At 38.1% G+C, this 21,578-nt stretch overlaps 1 protein-coding gene and 1 long non-coding RNA gene across 5 annotated transcripts; one reads left to right on the forward strand and one right to left on the reverse strand.

Moving 5' to 3' along the window:
- Window positions 1-1,791: 1,791 nt before the first annotated feature.
- LOC146438487 (uncharacterized) lies at window positions 1,792-6,352 on the reverse strand. Its single transcript, XR_014852086.1, has 3 exons — window positions 6,199-6,352; window positions 5,543-5,616; window positions 1,792-1,889 (listed from the first exon to the last, which is right to left on the reverse strand). It is a non-coding gene; the product is annotated as an uncharacterized LOC146438487 (long non-coding RNA).
- Window positions 6,353-6,796: 444 nt separating this feature from the next.
- Window positions 6,797-19,750, forward strand: CCKAR (cholecystokinin A receptor). Of its 4 annotated transcripts, XM_085059208.1 has the most exons (7): window positions 6,797-6,933; window positions 12,179-12,325; window positions 13,094-13,345; window positions 15,489-15,750; window positions 17,375-17,502; window positions 18,126-18,253; window positions 18,361-19,748. In XM_085059208.1, the coding sequence occupies exons 2-7, from the start codon at window positions 12,202-12,204 to the stop codon at window positions 18,574-18,576; spliced, it is 1,110 nt and encodes a 369-aa protein (XP_084915334.1). In that variant the 5' UTR covers window positions 6,797-6,933; window positions 12,179-12,201; the 3' UTR covers window positions 18,577-19,748. The 4 variants fall into 4 exon arrangements, with proteins under 4 accessions (XP_084915334.1, XP_084915333.1, XP_084915331.1 ...); XM_085059207.1 differs by having other exon boundaries at window positions 18,110-19,750; XM_085059205.1 differs by having other exon boundaries at window positions 18,126-19,743.
- The last annotated feature ends 1,828 nt before the right edge of the window (window positions 19,751-21,578 follow it).

Here is a 21,578-nt window from a genome sequence, read left to right on the forward strand (position 1 = left end):
AATGATATCCAGGAAGAGCTCATATTGCATTCAGCCTGATAATGTGTTATAAATATTGTGTAGATATCTTAAGTTATTCCCCTTTTTTGTGCTCCATGGGACACTACCAGGACAGCATGGGCAAACCCTGGCAGCAGTCTGGGTAAGGTGTAAGCATGTTTGTGTCTCAGATCAGCCAAGTGCCACAGAAACCTAAAAAAATATCCAAAAAGCCCAAACCAAATCAAAACCAAAAAACAAGAGCAACCCAACCCAACTACTTTCTATTTTCTGCCAAAATAAAAGGATAAGACATTAGAGGACAAAACCCAACAAACTCAAAGACAACAAACACACATCCTCCCTTAGCCCCCAAACCCTCCAAATCTGCCTTTCTTCAGACAGGGTACTTTTATCACCTCTCAGGTAAACTGGATTTTTTGTGTAGTTTGTTAGTGGTTTTTTTTATATAAAGGGCTACTCCTGTCCAAAACTTAATTTCTTCTTTTTCCACTTGAAACCATTTTAATTCATGATGGTTTAAAATTCATAGCCCAAATCCTCCATTTCAAGTCATTAGCAGAAGTTCCCCTGTGAACTAAAGTGTCAGGTTCCAATAGATTTCTCATCCAAACAGGTTCTTTCAGAGAACATCGTATTCAGTCTTTTATTCAGTGTGCTCACTCTTTATATTAGACAAATTTATTTTAAACTTTAATCTCTGTTATGGACCAATCCTGCAAGCTCCCCTTTATAATATCCCTGGTTTCCTTGTGCAGTCAGAATCATGATATATTGTTTGGAGCTGATAACAGAAGTATGACAAAAGAAGAAAGTTCTGTCAGTGATGTACCCTCCTGACTTTCAAACTTTATCCAAATTACTGCCCAAAAAGTGACAGTGTGTATTTTGACAAGTGTCAATACTTTCTTTAAAATATGGAGTAATGGAGTAATGAGATTTTTTTTCTTGCCCAAATACCACTGATGCAATCTGAAGAATGTAGGAAGCTTAGATGATGTATCTTCACTTATCAGGGCAGAAAACATCTCTTGTTGCAGACTGTTGTTCATGAAAAGTAATATATTTTCTCTAATACGTGGCTGAACTTAAGAGCTAGACTTTGACTACCAGTGATGTCAAGGATTATCAGTATAGTTTTAGGAGTTTCCCGTTGCTTCAGTTCTTGATTTTAGGTAATTTCCTACCAGACCTTGGCTTTAAATAGGTGTAAGCTTCCCTAGAGAGGACCGTGTATCTCAGGTCATATCTATGACAGGTACTTTTTTGTAGCATTTCCAAGTCATAGCAGGAACAGATATGTAAGGGAATTTGTCTTCTGTGGAAAAGGTAATAAATGTTTTAAGGTAGTCTGTTATACTTTTGTTCACTGCCTGGAATATATACAATTTACTACACAGTCATATCAGTGTATGTTGCAAGTCTTCAACAGCCAGCAGACCACCTTGGAAACATTATTTAGTGTCTAGATCATAGGTTCCTTCTCCTTAATCATTAAGAGGGAGAACTATAAACTTCAGCAGCAGAACAAGAATCTCTTCTTGGGTACCTTTTATTCTTCTGATTAAGATTTGATGACAAAGTGGATTAATCCTTTCTCTCTCTCTCTTTTTTTTTTTTTTTCCATGTGAAGGATTGTTCTGTTGTTTCATTTCCTTGTTTGATAAATTTTCAAATAGAAGATCCAAAAGTGAAGAATAAACCAAGAGGAGCTAGAAACTCTTGAAGGGTATTTTTAATGGTTGTGGTTAACCAGCTACTGTAACTGTTCAAAGGAACACTCTAGTTTGGGCCATGGAGATTTTTACTTCCATTACAAGGATTTTTCAGATATCCTTTACCTTGATTTCTGTTTCCTTAATTTGATGTCTGCTCTGTTGGAAAGATAGCTGAAAGTGCCACAAAAATGAAATGCTGAATGAGCAGAACATAGCAAGGAGAACCTTCATAAATTTCTCATAATTTTGTCACCACTGATGGTGCTTTTATTTCCCTGTATGGACAAATGCCATGTATCGTCAAAAGGAAACACCAGGTACTGATTAAATATCATCACCAGCTATGGAATAGAATCTTCTCTGATAGGTCCCAGGCCATGGTGGGGGCCTAAAGAATCCTATGTTGAAATATTGCAGTTGTCCTGTATTAGTTCAAAAGAGATTCAGTCAAAATGTAAAACTGAGCCCTAATTTCTAAATTTCTCTGTTTCTCTGTTTTTGTACAGGAATACATTATTGCAAAAAATTATCTGAAACATTGATTACTAATACTGTGAGTTACAGAAGTGTCGTGCATGTATGAAACACAACTGAACGATCAAGCTTTTGCTGTGGAAATAAGTTCATTATGACAACATGCTCAAAAATTCACCCAAAAAAGAGTGAAACAGTGAAATGGAAGAGCACACGTATGTGAAGCACAACTCTGAAGGCTGGATTCAGAGCCATTGAGTAGCAGACTACCCTGCTTTCACTAACCCAAAACATACAAATTAATATACGGATCTGCTAAAAGGAAAAATGACACCAAAATATTATACACAGCTCTAGGGAGCACAAACAAACCCAAATGATTTGATTTCCGATGAAGCTCTGCACATTGAAACAAAAAATTTTAAATACAAAAATGCAGTTAGGTTTTCTGTTTTGCATCACTCTTTAGAGCTCTGTAAAGAAATATTTCAAATGCACAACAAATTTGCTAAATCAAAAAAAGGACAGAGGTAGTACCTAAAAAATTGTATTATTTTGTTAATTAGCAGGATGCAGGCTCAAATCTTACAATCTATATTGCAACATGTTCCCAGAAAGACCAGGAAGGAAAATTAGAAAACATTTACTAAGGTGAATGTGCTAAAGGGCTCAGGAACTGTTGAAATAGTTTGTATTTATTGCAAAAAAGAAAGTGAAGAGACAAATTATGAAGCTGGTAAACCAAAAACAATAGCTGAGGCTATCAGTCATTAATATAAGTAAGCAGTCATGTAGCAATGCAATTGATCACTATTATTCTTCAAAGGAAGGACCCTTGTAGCCAACATTCCTACCCACTGTTTAGCAAAGGACACATTTTTCAGAGCAAATGCAATAAAATGTGCTCTGAGCTTAAATAACTATGTGCACACACTCTAGTAACTAGTGTGGATTAAATTTCCTGGTCTTTGAAACTGTGTTGAGGCTTGCACTCACAGAAAGTAGAACAGGGTGAATTTCTGATGGACAGTGTATAGCATCAACCTAAAATATAGAATTAAAATTCTTCATTGGAGTTGTTCAACAGCAGAAGGGCTTTTAATTTTGGCAAAATTAGGCTAAGAACAAAAGCAGCATAATAAAAGTTTAGATCAAAACTGTGATCCATAAACTTGTCCCTCCACATCTGTATTGGCATACAGGGAAATAAAAGCATGAGATCATCATAGAGTATCCTGAGTTGGAAGAGACCCATCAGGATCATCAGCTCCAACTCCAGACCCTGCACAGCATAATCCCCAGGAGTCACCACGTGCCCACGAGTATTGTCCAGATGCTTGTTGAACTCTGTCAGGCTTGGTGCTGCGACCACTTCCCTGAGGAGCTGTTCCAGTGCCCAACCACCCTCTAGATAAGGAACCTTTCCTGATATCTAACCTAAACCTCCCCTGATGCAACTTCATGACACTGACTCTTTGAAGGAAGCTACTTTTAAAATGTGGGGTTGTTTTATTTTTTTTCCCCAGATATATCTGTGAGGTTTGCAGTAAGAATATGGATGAGACAAATACTTAAAACAGCCTGTAGGACTGGTTTGGTAAGGGATTTGGAGGAGAAAATGTATATATGGATATTGATTTTATAAATATTCAGGTAGAAAAACACTTTACTTTGGCATCATGATGCAGTGGTTTAGGACACCAAAACCCCCAAATAGCTATAGCCATGAAATAGTTTTAACTTCTAGTGAAATGTAACTGAGACATGAGTTAATATCCTTCTTTATTTAATTTAAAATATTTCTTAAAAATTATTCTTGTGCAGTAAGATACTAATAGCTTTCATAACCTTATCCAAGAGGTGTAAATTTTTGAGACCTAACCATTTATTTCCTCCTTAGAACTGAAAATAACACTACTGTTGGAGGTACTGAACTCAGCTAAGTTGGATTGCCTAAGGGATGAACACTCCAGACTTAAAGAGCTGTTTTCAAATTCACAGTTTTGCTTAAGTTTGTCTAAAGGAGGAGAAAACTACATGCAGACAGGATGGGCAATAGATAAAGAAGCACTCATGAGGATGTTCTGAAGAAGGAACAGAAGAAGTTGTTATCATGTCACTAACTAAATGAGCCACTATGTCAGCATGATGGAAAAAGTGTAAGCAAGGAAGAATCCTGGGTTTTTTCTCTTTCCCTTGTACTATTAAGGGAAATGAAATTTACTGCCTTCTTGATAAGTAAGCTGGATTTAATAAAAAACTGTCAATTTTTACTGCCACTTTCTTTTCAAACAGCATTAAATCTGTAAAGCTTTGCATATTTAGTAACACATCAGACCAGAAGAATAAAAGTTTCCTATTATTTTAGGTTGGATAATATGGTATATGACCTACTCATTTACCACTCTTAAAATAGAAAATGAAAATTTATTTAGCAATTTATATAATGATCTGATTTATTAGAATTTATTTGAATATTTCTCACAGAATCCAGGATTAAATTTCCAGCCTTCTCTAGATAAGGTCTTGTGAACAAGATATTCTGGTATGAAATGGCTCAGTTTTAACAGCTAATGAAATAGTGTGTTACCTTTTTTCCACCAGAGCATTCCCATTTGACACCTAATAACTTTCATGGGCAGTCATCAGGGATTAAGTGAAGACTTTGGGGAGGTCTGTCTTTACAAACCATAAAATTGCAGCTGACAATTCTGACTTTCTAACTGGAATGTAAATTGAAATTAAAGAGATAAGATCATTGCTAGATTATGGTTTGAGCAAGATTATACTTGAAGTATCCCTGGGTTTAAAACCAGAGTGGGTGACAGTAGAATCTGGGAGCATTTCATTAGCATATTACTTAAAATATTTTAGAAACCCTTTACTTGCTCCAGGAATTTCAGTAACCAAAGCTTGTAAAAACAAAACACCAACTGTTACTGATCTTTTGTCATTATCTCATAGGAAATACCTTTCCTACTTCCATTTATTCATTTTTCCCACATTGCAGGAATGCATTTTCTAATTGCAAAATGAGTGCATTAGAATAGAAGGAGAACATTGTGAAGAAGTAAAGTATCCAGGAAGGGACACAGTAGCCACAATTTGTATATGATCTGTGATTGTTTTGCACTGCTTTGTCTGTACAAAGCACACTTGGCACCAGTGCAGATGGTTCCAGAAAGGGACAAACTAGAATGCATGAAATTGCAAATATGAGATAATGACTTCAGGTACACACACAAAAATATTAGAAAAAATCATCCAGATTAACTACAAATTTTCAAATGTTTGTTAAAACAAAATCAAGAGTGTAGCATGTAACTTTTCAATATACAAAAATTACATACCAGAGATCCAGCTTCTGATTTGCTTGATTCATAAACCAAGGATATTTGGATACACCACAGCAGCCTGACTGAATCTGACTCAAAAAGTCAGAAAAGTGAGTGTAGAGAATTTGGAGCAGTTTGTCCTTGGACTTTTGCTTCCTCCTTCTTTTGAGAGTTGAGACTTCTTGGCAGATTTAAAACAGTTTTGTAATGTAAGCGAAGACTAAACAATGAAAATTAATTTAAAACTTACGTACTTTCAGTCACATTAACTCCCTGCACTATGTAATATTGTATAAACATGAGCAAATAGTGCAAACTAACTACAGCAATTGTACCTCAGAATATGTTTTCTTAAGCATTATATAGACAAAAGCATGGCAAGTAAGGCCAACAGTACTATCGTTTAACAGCACATCTGTGCTGAAACTCTGGAAAGTGTTATTTTCAGTGTTTCATTATTTGACTAAAGTTTTGAAATCACTATCAAATACTTCCAGGACAGCTTAACACAATAATTGAAATAAATTAGAGTGTTTGTTAGCACTACTGATTTGACCCACCTCCCTCAGTTTCTCAGAAAATTATAACTGACAATTTTCTATATACAGTTATTGGACAGCATTATACCTATTAAAGAAGTCCAAAATGCATAGGCCGTTTAGCTAATTTACAAATAAAGCTAAATATTATAGAAATTAAGACATGGGAGAGAACTTCAGCTGGGGTAATTTGTCTTTGCTCCTGAAGGTCTCCCTGTACCTCATCTTACTGAGTTCAATAATTAGTCCAAACTGCCAGCTAGCAGAGTTCCATTTAACTGAAAAAACTGGCCTGGAGATTGTCACAGTAAAAGAACAAGAGTCAAACAATAAAATACTTGTGTACAACAAAACGCAGGCCATGAGCCTAATTTAAAATCTTACTTCCATTATATAAGCCCACAGTTTGAAGGGGACAATCTGTCATCTTTCTGTCTGAGTACATGCAAAATCATTACAATGGGAAACCAACAAAATTCTAGACATCATGTGGTAAGATAGGAAAAGGCTGCAGGCAGCCTAAACCTAAATAAGTTACAGCTGTGCCCCTAAACAAGGAGAGGTAGACAACTTTGTTAGAGAATGAAGCAGAGAATGTGGATGTGTAGGACTAACTAGAAAAGGCACCTGTGGATAGTTTACTGACCAACAGTAATGTAATAAGGAACACCTGTTATGCATGTGAAGAAAGAGTATAAAAAGGTCTACCGGGAGAAAATAAATTGCTGATGCCTACTGCCATCTTTTATGTTGGTGTTTGAGTCCACTATCAACATCACATAGTCTTTTGGTTTTCTTTTTATTAGATCAGAATGCTACTTTGGTTACATACTTTCAAGGAATGTTGCTTCCTTGTGGGCTTTGCTGGTAGGTGTTTATAGAGTACAGTAGCTGTCTTTGTTGTACCAGTAATAATGGTAGATAGCTCTTCTAATGGAGAGACATTTTGCAATACCCTGTAAAATTTTTGTTCTTTACCCTTACTTCATGGTTTGGATTGTTTCAAATGACTAAAATTCATACTCAGAATTCAGTTGTTGAGAAGAGGTTTAGCCAGCTACCCTTTAAAATGTGCAGCCATGTGCCCCTCTTCAGCTACTGAATAACAGAGAATTCACCAAAATATAATAAAATTGTATGTTCCATTTCTTGTGCAGACCTGTGCAAATTTATGTCAAATTGGATGACTGCTCATAGGAAGTTTATTTTTCCTTTAAAAAACTGAAACTTTAAAGAATAACTGTTGCTGATTAAATTTTTCTTATGTAAGTGTAGTTTTCAGTGTTTGTCTAAGAGAGACAATGCCTCTCTTACTTCCCAAATCTTGGGTTCCCTTAAAACAAGCATTAGGTGACTCTTGGAAACTCAGATGTAAGGGAACAAATTTTAGTAGTACTACCTTTAAGGAATTTATCTTCAACAGAAACTGATACTCATCTAAAAATGTTGATGTTAGATGAAATGTCATAGAACACAAAATAATTTCTCTTAGTAAGATATACAAATTTTGGAATCTTAATTTAAAGCTCTGTCTTCAGACATGCTGGTACCAATTCACCCAATAATACATCAGCTGACCTTCTCTGTTTCCTCCCTGCTAATTGCACAGCCAGTCTCCAAATTACTTAGTTGGTGTTGTGAAACTAGCATCTCTTTGTCTAATTCTGTGGAAATGTGGAGATCCATTTGATCTTAACGTCATGAGGATGGCATGGCTTCTTTTGAGAGCAGAGCATCAGACAGCAGCACTCTGAAAAGACTTTGTTGCTTTTCCCAGCTCTTCCACTCTCCCACTGAGTGGCCTGTGCCAAATGCTTTGCTTTGTTTTTTCCATCTTTAAATTGAACCTCATAGCGGCTACACTTAACATAAATAACTTCTTTAATATACCTCTGTGAGATATACTAATGAAAATCTCTGTGGTAAAACAGTTGTGACTCTTATGTGCCTAACTGGAATGTTAAAATGAAGGACTGTGGTTCTCAGTTGTTACAGGTGGGGGTTTATTAAACAACCTGTTGTGGTTTTGAGCTATGCTAAGGAGTTGAGTACTGTCAAGAAGAGTTACACCATTTTGTTGCTGACATTATAACCTATTGGAGTTGCTTCTGATGGCAACCCTGATCTTTAATCTGTTTGTTACAAACCGTGCTGTGACTGTACCTCAGAAAAGTCTCAAGATGACCAGTACCTTAGAACATGTGATGGATATTGACTTTGACTGATGTTAGTCTAGTATGCAAAGGTATGCTTGAAGGACAACATTAATGGTACCAACACCTGATGGTGTTAATATAATCCCCAAAGAGTTGGTCTCTTGGGCCTTGATGCAGGTTACTTGGCATGGGTTTCTAGCACATAATATACTCAAAGTGTAAGGGTATGCATGGCTGTTTTTTGCATCTGTAGTTTAAATCCTAATTTTTTTTTTTCCTAGCAAACTAGTATTAATAGGGTGAAGAGGGAAAAAAGGGTTGTACAACATCATGTATAGCCTGCAAAAGAGATAAGCATCTTTTTAAAATATCTATGTTCCTCTTTCATGGGTGTGTATTCATGCCTCATAGTACTTACGGATTCGTTATGGTAAGACACAAAGCCTTTAATCCCATCTATGGTTGGTGAATGGTATTTCAGAAATCACTGGTACAACAAGGTGCTCTGAACAATATTTCATTCTTATGTTATTGCGTTCAGATCAGTCTGAAATAATTTGTTTAAATACAGTTACTGTGAGACACTGATAGGACTCAGATCACCTTGAAAAAGTTTACAGTAAGTGTGTTCCTGAGAATTTTGTGTTCTCTAAAAGTGTGGCCTAGTCCCAGTCTCCCTGCAGTTTGTGCCTGTGTGAGTAACTCCACTGAATCAGAGCCCTAGCACCAGCATAAACCTGGCAAGTGAGAACAGAAGTAGACCATGACTTTCCATATATCCATTTTTCAAATTAGTTCATTTTATTTCCCTTTTCAGGACAAAACAGACCTGGCAACAAACCTAAAACTATTTGTGAGTTTGACACCAGTTAAAGATATATTTTTCCAAATTCATCATTTTACAAGTGGACTTTCTATTTAAATTAAGATCTTTGTCAAATTATTGAAAAAAACCAGAACAGATTATTCATCAGGGGAAAAGGATGAGGTAACTGTAAATTGATGTGGTTTAGTTTTGGATGAGAAAAATACATACACATAGCAGGAAATGACAGAGCACAGCAACTGTTTTGGCTGCAAAGCCAGTGTGTTCAGTATATCACATTACAGGGGGGAAAGGATTAAAACTAGAATTAAAAGAAAAAAAACAGGCAGATTCTTTTGTTATCACAGATTAGCAAGCCTCCTTCAAATATAAAGAAAAATCTTATTGTATGCTTTTGTCCAAACTATCTTCACAGTCATGTTAAGGTACCTAAATTATTTCTTAATTAAAAAAATTTTATTAATAAATCAGCGTTGCTAATAAAGAAGCCTTTATTAGGCAAGTTCTTGCCTACTTTCAACATACCAAATAATGCATTATTAAGTTCAAGTGGGACAGACACTCAGGTTTTTGTTTCTTCTGTATAATAAAATTACATCTGAGATGAGCAAACGTTTCATTAAAACCTCCTTTTTTTCTCTCCTGAAACTTGCAAGGAGACAATGAGATGATACTGATCTGCATGGAGAGTGATCTATTGTGCAATTAGCTAAATGAAGTGGAGAGAAATGTTATTATAAAGGCGACTCAGAACTGCCCAAACCTGAGGACTATTGGCTGTACATTAGAGTAAATCTATGCAAAAAAAAAAAAAAAGCCTAGAAAAATAAAACCCTTTGATCTTGATATTTTTCATGCAGAAATCCTCTCCAAAAGGGGAGTCAAGAGTTCATAGTGAATTCTTCCTCATTTACTCTGGCAATTCAACCAGCAGATGCTGAATCAAGCTCAGCCCAGGACCAGATGGCGTTCATCCAGAATTTCCAAAGGAAATAGTAAAATTATTAACCATGATGTGCAATCTATTGTTTAGAACTACGTTGTTGCCAGGGAAAAAGAATTGTGTGAATGTGACGCCAATGTTAAAAAAGGACTCCAGGAAAAAATTCCAAAAAACCCTTGGAATTGTGAGCTGGTTTGTAAGCCTGGCATTCAGAGAAGAAAAACTGGTGAGGGCTCTAATAACAGATAAAAATCTCTGGATCTATGGTCTGGACAAATCTGTAGAGGAGTGCTGCACCTCCCAAATTCAGAGTCCTGAGCGTGTGAACAAGGTGGTCTAGTTTCTTTTAAACAGTAACTCCACAGTTGTTGGGATTTGCATGGGATATCATTCCCTCACTCATTCTGCACTCAGTTTTGGTTGAAATTAGTGCCTTCTGGAGTCAGTCATGGCTCAGTACTTATCCCTCAACCCTTCAAGCCTGTGCTGCACATGCTCCCACCACTGTGTTCCTGGCTCGTTTGCTGTCTGCACAGCACACACAGCCAGCTGCGTCCAGTGCAGCCTGGTTCAGTTTGCCTTTTTGCCAGCTCCATGAAGCCCCCAGCTGTGGCTGCTGGCCTCGTTGGCTTCGTTCATCTTTCACGAGCTTAGCAAGCATGGCATGACACTGCAGAGGGCCCATTCCTTGGGTTGGGGCTCAGTGAGGGACTCCTGCTGTCCTGGGGAAGCTGATCCTTCACCCCATCCCACACGTTTGAGACCAAAGCAAGAGACCTGCACTGGCTTTACAGTGTTTGTCACGCAGTCCTGCAGCCCTGGCCAGCCTCTCACCCCTGAGAGCAAGGTGCTCAGTGGGACCATGCAGTGCTATAGACCACTGATGGCCAGCTGCATCCAGGACTCCCAGAGGTACAAAGGATAATTGAGAAATTAGAACTTTCGACGCAACTTTTCAATCTACTTTCCTACATACCTATTCCTGTTATTCATACTGTAAAACAAAGCTGGCAAGACTAGAAAAGAAGCCCTGGCTTTCCAGTCTGTGTATTTTAGCTTTGAGGGGTCAGGACTTGTTATAAAGAACTTGTCACTGCTCTGCTTTTAAGCAAAAGAGATTTTAAATGTGAAATTAATCTTTCACTTATAGTAGAGATTAACTTCTAATATCAGTTTGCATTTCTGGCTATAAACAAGCTATATATGGGAAATTAAAAGCCCATGACTTTGTGAAAACACCAGTGAGGATGATGTTTATGTATTAAAAAAGCAGAACTTTTAAACTTTCAGGATCTTTGTGCTTTACACTGGTGTGTAACTAATGTGCCACAGGTTTATCAGTTTTATCAAGTTTGTATTCAAGTCATATATAAGTTCTTGCACAGAGGAAATGTATAGGCTTCTGCTTATATTAACTGAAAATTCTAATATACTTTCATAAGGTTTGATCCACTAAGTGAAATTAGTGAGGTTTTTCTTTTGACTTGCTGGGGTTTGGATCAGGCATGTACAGCACTTTCATATGAAGCTAGCACTTCACCAAAAGAGATAAATGTAACTGCTTTTATTTTTCTGAGTCTACCCTATCTTCAGTTTACTCTGAAAAATACAAAGACAGGAATCATTTCCATGTAAGGAACGCAAAATCTTCACTATGTTTTTCTCTTCTCTGCCTTTTTATTAAGCTACTCTTACCATTTTAAATATTGTTAGTTGAGAGACAGATTTATCACTCTCATCACTCACTGGGTCTCATTTATAGGCTGTGACATAACAGACCGACTCTGAGAAATATTGCAGAGACGTGAGTAGAAGCAATCTTGCAAGGGGTTAATGCTGTAATCTTTTTCTAGCCTGTTTATAATCCCAACAGTAGTGCAGTAACAGAATAGGGTGGATCTAAAAAGTACCGGAGGGAATATTTCTGTGTGTGTGTGTGTGTGTGTGTGTGCATATGTGTGTTTGTGCACACATGCTTTGCTTTCCTGAACTGCCCTGTGTGCCCCTGGAATAAATCTTGTTCAGCCAGAACAGGACTCTGTGTGCTGGGTGCTCCTGTCGGAGAGTCAGAACAGCTTCCTTGCACAGCTGCCTCTCTTGTATTCCTTCCGAAGATTTCACTCAGAAACATATTTGTTTACTGAAAGCATGGACAGATAGTTACAAACCCACCTTCTCCTTCATCAGAGCTAACCTGTGGATACTGAAGAATGGAACTAGTTGATGCTAGTAGCTTCCTTGGGAACGGTACCAACATTACTGATTTCCTCTGCGATATCATCTTGGAAAATGACACTTTTTTCTGTGTGGATGATGCACCTTATCCTTCTAAAGGTATGTATGGAAAATTGATTTTTGGAGACAGTTTTAGTTCTAGCTGGATGTAAAGATACTATAGAAAGAAACAGCTATGCAGGGAGTTTTCTCTGAGGGAGAACAGAATCAACTGCTTGCTTTTAAGTTAGTATGAGAAACAGGCAGCCAAAAATTTAGTATGTGCTGTTTTTTCAAGTTAAAAATTCAGCTAGGACAAAATTTGGATATAATGGAAAGCTGAAACAATTGCACTTATGGGCACAAAATGTAGACATCTCTGCTAAGGACTTGGAGAAACATGGTTTTTACTCAGTTCAATAACAATAGAGTGGTCAGATTTGATACCATGTATGAAAGTGATTTAATATGAAATTATAGCATTCTGAGCCTGAAAAAAAGCATGTATTAAAATATGTATTAAAAAATGTATTAAAATATTTTCTGATTGCTTAATCTTTTTTTACTTTTGCATAAAAGGGGAACTCCCATGGTGAGTAAGTGGTGCACAGTGAGTAGCATGAGAAGCACATGCTTTAAGAAGTTGCATTTGACTCTCTAAATGTACATTGCATTGCATATGTTGTAGTTCAATGCTATGCAATTCAGGTAGATCAGAATATGTTTAAGAGTTTCAGTGCTTTCACTGATTTTACATTGGTGTAAAGACATAAATCTTCATAAAATTGAATACAGAAAGGCTTTTACCTTTTTATTTAAGGTTGAAATATATAATATTAATCTGGGTTGAATACTACGTAACTGATCTTTTCTTGTCACAATTTTCAGATTTGCATCAGATAATTCGGATCCTGCTGTATGGTTTGATATTTCTGCTCAGCATTTTGGGGAACATTCTGGTGATCACGGTGCTGATAAGAAACAAGCGGATGAGAACAGTCACCAACACATTTCTGCTGTCACTAGCAGTCAGCGACCTGATGCTCTGCCTTTTCTGCATGCCTTTCACCCTCATTCCCAACCTGCTAAAAGATTTTATTTTTGGAAGTGCTGTTTGCAAAACTGCAACTTATTTCATGGGTAAGTCTGAGAAGTTTATACCTATTTTGAAGACTGACTAATGAGACAGATGAGAAGGTATTCAAAGACCTATAAAAAGCTGATTGTTTCCATCCACCATCAAAGTTACCAATATTTCAAAGAAACAATTTTGTAGTGCAAATCTTCTTGGTTCTGGTGTCCTTGGTCTGATCCAGCAAAACACAGAGGCACACACTTAACTTTAATGACATACAGAGGTGTTTTGCTGGATGCAAAGATATTGCATGATCAAATTTTAATGCAGAACCCTGCACATGCCCTTGCTTACCTGTCACTGACAAGGTTGTTATCAGCATTCAGATCACCCACCAGAAATGGTGAGCTTGTACACCCTCACTAAGGGCAGATTCTGTCCACAGATTTTTGGCAGCAGTGACACATAAGAAAGAAAAAAGAAATAGGCCAAAGTAGGTGTAATTTGCAGAGCTGGAAGTTGAAGCAAGCGCTGTTTGCAGACAGACCAGATGTGATCAGAGCTCACCAGAAGACCACAAAACACAGATATAGATTTTAGAGGCTGACTTTGAGAAGCATCACTTTTGTATGCCTTGCCATACTCCTTTTGTTTGTGGAGCCAGGAGCTAGAAGTTTCAAAATGCCTGGGTTCTGAATGTATGTGTAAGTGATTTTTGTCTCACTTTGAATACTTCTTCTGCATTTGCTTCTTAACCAAAAAACCTCCAAACAAACAAACAAACAAACAAGCCCACAGAAAAAGCGAAGAAGAAGAAGAGAAAAAGGGAAAGGAAAAGAAAGAAAGAAAAAGAAAAAGGAAAAGAAAGGAGAAAAAGAAAAAGAGAAAAAAAAAAAAGAACATTATGTAAAATTTTTGCCATTTTGGGAGACTCTTGGTTGATTACAGAAACTACAGGTTCCCTTTCAACCCATGCCCTTGAGAACTTTGATGTAATGTGAAAGTACACACCTAAAGTGTGCGAATGGGAAATCACCATCTTTTTGTAGATAAAACCAATAAAACTAAAGGCCATGTTTAAACAACTATAACGAATTGCTGCCAAAAATACCAGAAAACATTACTGAAGCATTGTCATCTTCCTCTTTTTTTAAAAAAACAGTTTTTACTGAAAGAATTTTTTTATACAAATAAAAAATTTGCACACAGTGTAAATTACTTTGTGAAAAAAATCCAGTGAAATGGACCAAACATAAAGCTTCTCATTATGAAGCTCTTTTATTTAAAGAGTCAGAATGCGGATATTTCCCACTAGCAGTTCAGGTAACAGAGGCTTCATCTGACAGACACTGACAACCATTGCATCCACTATGCTCAATTTTTCATTTTAAGATGAAGAAAGACGGATTTTAAATTACCGATGATTTGTTTAAAGCCAACTGTGACAATATTGGCATTTTATAGTTTGACCCACATTCACTAAGACTAACAAAATAAAGCTCATTCACTGAAAAATTTGTGGCAAAGTTAAGAAGAAATATTTATAATTTTTCAGGGATGAACTTGGGCGCCTCAGTGATGGAAACACAGACTGCATTATATTTTATAAAATATGAACAGGAGAAATTAAGGGTACTCGAAGGACAAAGATTCTACTTCATTATTTCATTTCTCTTTCTTTGTAGCTCCATTAGCATCTAATTAAAAAGTTGTAATAGATTTAATTCTCTTGAATGAGAAAATCAAATCACGAGCCAAGCAGGACACTAAAAAAAATTAAAACAATAGGAAAGAGACTATGAACGTCTGTGTTAAGAGAGTAATTAACTGATCGCAAATGCTTTGTTTGAATTTCAGTGCAATTAGTGGAGTGAATAAACCACAGTAGCAAAGAGAATAATTAGGAGTAAAATTGTCTTCTTTCCCTGTTACCAGAATTTTATGGTTTGACAGAGTGTGTATTTTTTCTTGGACTTTTGGAGTAAGAGGAGCTCAGAGCAGGAATATTAGTCTGGAGCAGTCTGGAGACCTAGATCCACTGCCCATACTTCTTCACTGACTTAATCAGTACAGTATTTATAAATACTTTTGCTTATAAATAGTTTGCTATATTTTTAAATTTTTGTATGCATACAGAAAGCTAGCAAGACCATTTGACATCACCTTTAAAACAAGAGAATAACATTTTTCTTTATTTTATATATGTAGGTGTCTCTGTAAGTGTCTCTACATTCAACCTGGTTGCCATATCTTTGGAGAGGTACAGTGCCATTTGCAAACCACTGCAGTCCAGGGTGTGGCAGACAAAATCTCATGCCTTGAGAGTGATTGCTGCGACCTGGTGTGTGTCCTTTACCATCATGTCACCATACCCCATCTACAGCAAGCTGGTACCTTTCACCAAGTATAACAACACCACAGCAAATATGTGTCGGCTCCTTTGGCCAAGTGATGTCATTCAGCAGTCTTGGTAAGACAGAACTGGCTGTTAGCAAATGCATAATTATCTGGTAGGAAAAGGGATTTCATGGTAGCAATAAGCCTATGGAAAATCAGGTATTAACCTTCAGCAAGTGTTTACACCCTATCATGCTTATTTAAAATGTAAAACAAAAAAAACAACGCATTTTTGAGCTGCTTATATTTTGACATTTGCGTGACTCTTCCCTTATCATAGGAAGGATTGCCCAACATGGCAATGATTCTCACACCATGGTCTGCTAAGCCCTGACATTCACTGTAAAGAAGGCATCTGCCACTCCTAGTAAGAATACTGCTTCCACTCACTTACGCATAAACTTCGACATTTTCAGAGAAATCCTTGATTAATCTTTGAGAAACGCAGACACACACAAACCCCTCTGTGTGCTGCCATGCCTGTTAATTTGTTTGAAAGTCCTCAATGGCAGACAAGCAGAATATGAAGTTGCAAATGTGTTATTCGAGAACTGAATCCTTTTGGTCCCTTATGGAGCACGGGGGCAGAGAGAAGAGGGGAGAGACATGTTCCAAGTCCTACACACCCAGGCAGAGTAAACAGAGCATTATCAAACAGCAATAGTACTTAGACACGATGTCCTTGCACGTTGACTAAACACTGACCAGCACCGAGAAAGTGAAAGATTTTTTTCATACTGAAGGTCATTTGAACTGGGAAAAAGATTAAAGTCTGCACCACTTTGGTATGGTATATCCACAGAGAGTAACTTTGTGTTAATGCTTTCAGCACTCTCAGGTATTTGGCAGCATGAGGAGGAAGGGTACAGTACAAAATTCTCTTCTCTGTGGTCTCATTACAGATTACACTTGGGAAAGTGTGTTACTGAGTTTGCATCAAAGTCACAGGGATCAGAAGAGACACATGCATGCATTTAAACATCATTATTTCTCCAACTTGTACTCACATCAGAGAATCTGACTAGGAGAGTAGCAGATGTGAAACCAAGTAAAAGCTGCTTCCTTTACCAAAGAGATTGCCAGCCCTGGGAACCCTCCCCAGGAGCTCTGCATGGCTCCAGAGATGAAAACCCAGGTTGTGGCTGCCCTGTCTTTGCCCACATGTACCACAGCCTTCAGGAAGTCAGACCTCTCTGAAGTAAAATAATACAATAATGTGTGTTGGAAAAGACCTTTAAGACCATTGACCACAACCATTAAAATATTTTTAATGTACCAGGGGCCCCTTTAAGAATCAGCAGCTGCTCATTTAGCTTCTGCAAAGTGGTTTTTACACTGTCCAAAGCTACAGGGCATCCAGTGCTCCTCTGGTTACAGCAGGGAGTCCCACTCGTGGGCAGAGAGAGCTTCTGCCCCCTTTAACCACTGTGGGAGTGCCCATCTCTTCTGGGCTGTGTAAGTGGAGTGAAGGATGGTTTGCAGCCACAATGGTCTTATTCCTGTTGTACCTTTCGGGGGAAGGAGGAGAAGCAGGAATCTTCAGTTTTCCAGAGGTGTCAAAATGATACTTTGTACTGTCATGAAAACAATTAAAAAAAAATCTTTAAATCCTGTCTTCTCCAATTATCAGTTATATAAAAGGAGTTTTTCTGGTTTTGTGCCATTCCCTGTTCTCAGTTTGTCTTTCGATTCCTTAGGTACACTTTCCTGCTACTCACGCTCTTTCTTATTCCTGGGATTATAATGATGGTTGCGTATGGTCTAATTTCTTTGGAACTCTACAGAGGAATAAAATTTGATGCCAGCCAGAGAAAATCTTCACGAGGTAACAGTGCATTTAGGTTTGGGATGGGGTTTTTTAAGTTACAGTTGAAGATATGAGCAGGCATTTTGAGGCTGGTAAAGGGAAAGCTTTCTATTTGCAAAAATGATCATTGTGGTCAATTATGTCATGAACTTGCCAGCTGCATTTCTTGATTAAAGTTGTTCTGCTGTTAGCAAATAAACCTCACCTATGGCTTGTTTGCAAAGACTTGGGGCAGAACGCATTAAATTGCTATTTTGCGTTTTATAGAAATACCAAGGATTTTTTTCTGGCCATGGATGCAGACCATTTCTGTCAATAAATGCCACAACTAAAATTGTCAAATAACAGTAGAAGCATATAACCTTGAAAACTATCTTCTGTCCACACTGGATTAAGCAACATTCTTACACCTTTTGCATCAGTTTGTATAGAGATGAGATGAGAGAATATTGGGAGACAGTGGATTCAGAGTAGCCAAAAACATGACTGACTCAAAAGCAGGCCAGCGTTTTCTTTGCAGCGGTTGTTCAGCTATGAATTATGTTGTTTGTTTAGATTTAGACTGCATTTTTCATTTATTATTTTGACTCACTGTTCAGAGATATTTTGCCAACTATTTAAACAGCACTTTATATGTACAGAAAGAAGAATGAGTACCTGCAGCGCCAAATACGAGGATGGAGATGGATGTTACCTCAACAAAACCAAAAGAAAAAGGAAAATGCCATTGCAACAGCTCTCTGCCATGAGCCACAACAAAATAGAGAGGGTGAGAAGCAACAGCTCTTCTGCCAACTTAATGGCCAAGAAACTTGTCATCCGCATGCTGATGGTGATAGTGGTTTTGTTTTTCATTTGCTGGACTCCCATCTTCAGCGTCAACGCCTGGCGCGCCTTCGACACGGCATCTGCAGACCGGCGCCTCTCGGGGGCTCCCATCTCCTTCATCCACCTGCTGTCCTACACTTCTGCCTGTGTGAACCCCATCATTTACTGCTTTATGAACAAGCGGTTCCGCATGGCCTTCCTCGCCACCTTCACCTGCTGCGCCAAGCAAAAGCCCCCCGCCACACGGGGAGAGGCTGGCGATGAAGAGGAGGGGAAAACGATGAGGGCTTCCCTCTCCAAATGTTCTTACACACACATGTCTGCATCTGCACCCCCCTGAGCTGTGCCAGGGCAGGCAACGAGTGGCGCATCGTCTGGTCTTGGAAAGGGACTGTGGCCTCAGCTGAATGCGGTTTAGTTCTGAGTTCATGAAACACTTCAGCTGACAGTCAACACAGAGAGAATTTTATGGGATATGGGTGCTATCACTGTCTGAGTGTTACATCACTTTCCCTTCAAAAGTACAGAGGAGGAAGAGGGCTCTGAAGATAAAGGACTTTATGAAAAGCCTTAGAAGTTGCTCTATTCGTCATAAATTCTACTGCAAAAATTGGCGTCCTCTACATCAACAGCTTTGCTCAGTTTTCAGATGTGGTTCTGAGTATCTTTTAAAATTTCCAAGATGCTAATAGATTCTCCTCAAACATGCATATATGTAACACAGTCTTCGCTTCACTAACTATGCCTCATAAGCAAAAATCTTTCTGTTATATTTGTAGCATATTTTCACATTATTTTAGCTGAGCTAATCCACATTGAGATAATTTTGGTGTCACTCTCACAGGCATTCTGGGGTGGCGAGAATGGGGTTGTCCATGTGAAACTAATGCTTTTAAGTAAAACAATTTAAAAAAAAAAAAAAAAAATTAAAATAAATATTGACTTTGTGGGTGGAATGCATTCTTCACTCAAACAGTAGCATAAATTAACATAAATTTAATGTATTTTTCACTTAAATAAACCCTTCAGCACAAGGAAAAAGAAATGGCTTTCTTCCGTGCAGCTGAAAGCACCCATATATGCAAGTGGCAAGGTCTTAGATGAGCCCCAAAAGCTCGCGTGGAAGTTTCCACACTGGGAAGCGCAGGGATAAATGCTTGAGATAAAGTGAAGAGGTATTTTACAGAAGAGGCAGGAATGAAGGCACAGGTTGGTGCCCATGGCAGTCACATTTCACAAATACATTCACAGTCACTCCAGGCACAGCATTGCCTACATGGAAATAAAGCCATTGGGTGCAGAATGGCAGAAAGGGCAGCTGCAACGAGCAAAGGCTGGAAGGCTTTGTCAGAAAACAGTTTTCCTAAACTTCGGAGCAAATATTTTCTCCAACTACCCATACCTGTGAACAGACCCAACATAGAGTAAAACAGCTTTGAATGATGTAATTATTGGTACTTTATTGAGAAAGGAATCCAGTCTCTGTCCTGTGCAGCACACGGATGGGTGTGGTGTTCAGGACTTGTCCTTTGCTCTGTGGAACTCAGATGGAGAAGTTGCATCGCTTATTTTGTTTTGCAGAAATATCCTGTCGGAGATGTTTCTATCTTCTAGCTGAATCAATATCATTAAAAACCCTTGTTATTAGACAGAGATTAAATTTGAGCACAGCGTGGAATGTAGATGTGGATATTAAATATAAGCCCTCTCAAGCTTTTTAATCAGGAAAATCTGATCTCTTTACAGAATGATTTTAAATTAGAAATATACTGTGAGTTCCAGCATCCAGATGCATGTTCTGCACTCAGTTATTGCCTGAAATGGTTTGCCCTTACAACTTAACAACAACTTTGGCTATTACGTTTTTTTGCATCCAGATTGTCCACAGACAGGAAATTAAAAAAAATTCTAAACACTATTCATGCACAATCCATAGAAACAATGTTTTGCCTGCCTTATTAATAAAGTAGCACTGCTCCTGGAACGGCACTGAGACTACTGACATCGATCTGACCTTTTGCAAATACCCAACGAATTAAATTATGGGACTTAATTCATAACAATGAAATGAAAATTTTACATTACTTAAGGATGCAGGTTGAGACCCTCTACAAACCTGCGCTGCATGTTGAAACCGAAGGAACAAACCTAGGTGCTTTGGCATTTATGTAGAACAGTGACAGCAGAAAATTGTGAAGTGTTTGATACCATTTGAAAGCCTGAATCTGTTATAGATAATAGTTTCAAATTTGTTGTTTAAGTAACAAAACCCCTCACATTTTAACAATGTACTGGATGTGACTATGCTGGCTATGTGCTGTATTGCAGGACAGCTCTGTATGCCCTTTCAAAAGTAAATTCCTTTTTGTAGTTGTACGTTTTCCTGTGCCTGTAGAGTGGCATAACCGGACATGCCCAGTTCACCTGCTCTCCCTGATTGAGTCTGAGGATAGTGGTTTCAGATGAAAGGCAAAAGCTATTTTCAACAATGCCTTAATCAGATCTCGGCCCCCCGTGGCCTCCAGCACCTGCGGCTGAAAGGAGCAGAGTTTCTGATTGATTCCCCTCTCCTAACTGTCAGGGAGCATAATCTGGAGGTGATGAAATGAGAGGCAGGAGAAGATCCTGATGGAGTGGTGGCTGGGAGACAATCAGGGAAGGGTTGAAATGTGCCATTTCTCCAAGGCCCATCTGTGTGTGCATCACTCTTCCCCTCCATTGCCCCCTCTGCACCTATTTTCTTTTTATACCAACACAATAATTCTTTTGATTGAACTCCCAAAGCCACAAGCCTCACACCAAATTCCAGCAAGAAGGAGGAATTAAGCTTTTAAAATGCAATATTGCAATCCAGTCATTTTGTCGTCTTCTACCCTGGTCTCCTAGCACAGGAAATTTCAGCCTTTCTGCATCTTAATGCCATTTTTCCTGATCTGTGCATTGCAAAAGTCATTCCTGGGTACAAATGGTGTCCTTTCATTGCTAAAGAATTGTGGCATCCTTCCAGCACCTTTAATTCAGATGCTGATGCCACTGAAAAGGTATTTTCAGCAATAAATATGGGTGGAATAAACACATATAAAGCTTATGAAATCTTCTCATTTTAACCGTAGTTTACAGGGGTTGTGGGGAAAAATCCTATCCTACTACGAGCAGTCCCTAAAAGCAAACTGTTTTCCAGATGTAACAGGCAAAAGACAAACCAATGAATTTCAGGTGCATAATGTCAAAAAACCTCTGAAGTTTTTATCTTTCCCTTTCTCCAA

This window comes from Lichenostomus cassidix, chromosome 4 (genome assembly GCF_008360975.1).
Source record: "Lichenostomus cassidix isolate B80296 chromosome 4, HeHo_3.0, whole genome shotgun sequence".
Taxonomy (NCBI): domain Eukaryota; kingdom Metazoa; phylum Chordata; class Aves; order Passeriformes; family Meliphagidae; genus Lichenostomus; species Lichenostomus cassidix.

Excerpts from the sequence above, each read along its gene's own strand:
- CCKAR (XM_085059205.1), top strand. The coding sequence starts at position 12,202 with ATGGAACTAGTTGATGCTAGTAGCTTCCTTGGGAACGGTACCAACATT. Across the intron at positions 12,326-13,093 it reads TGCACCTTATCCTTCTAAAG|ATTTGCATCAGATAATTCGG; the intron begins GTATGTATGGAA and ends CACAATTTTCAG. Across the intron at positions 15,751-17,374 it reads GATGTCATTCAGCAGTCTTG|GTACACTTTCCTGCTACTCA; the intron begins GTAAGACAGAAC and ends TCGATTCCTTAG.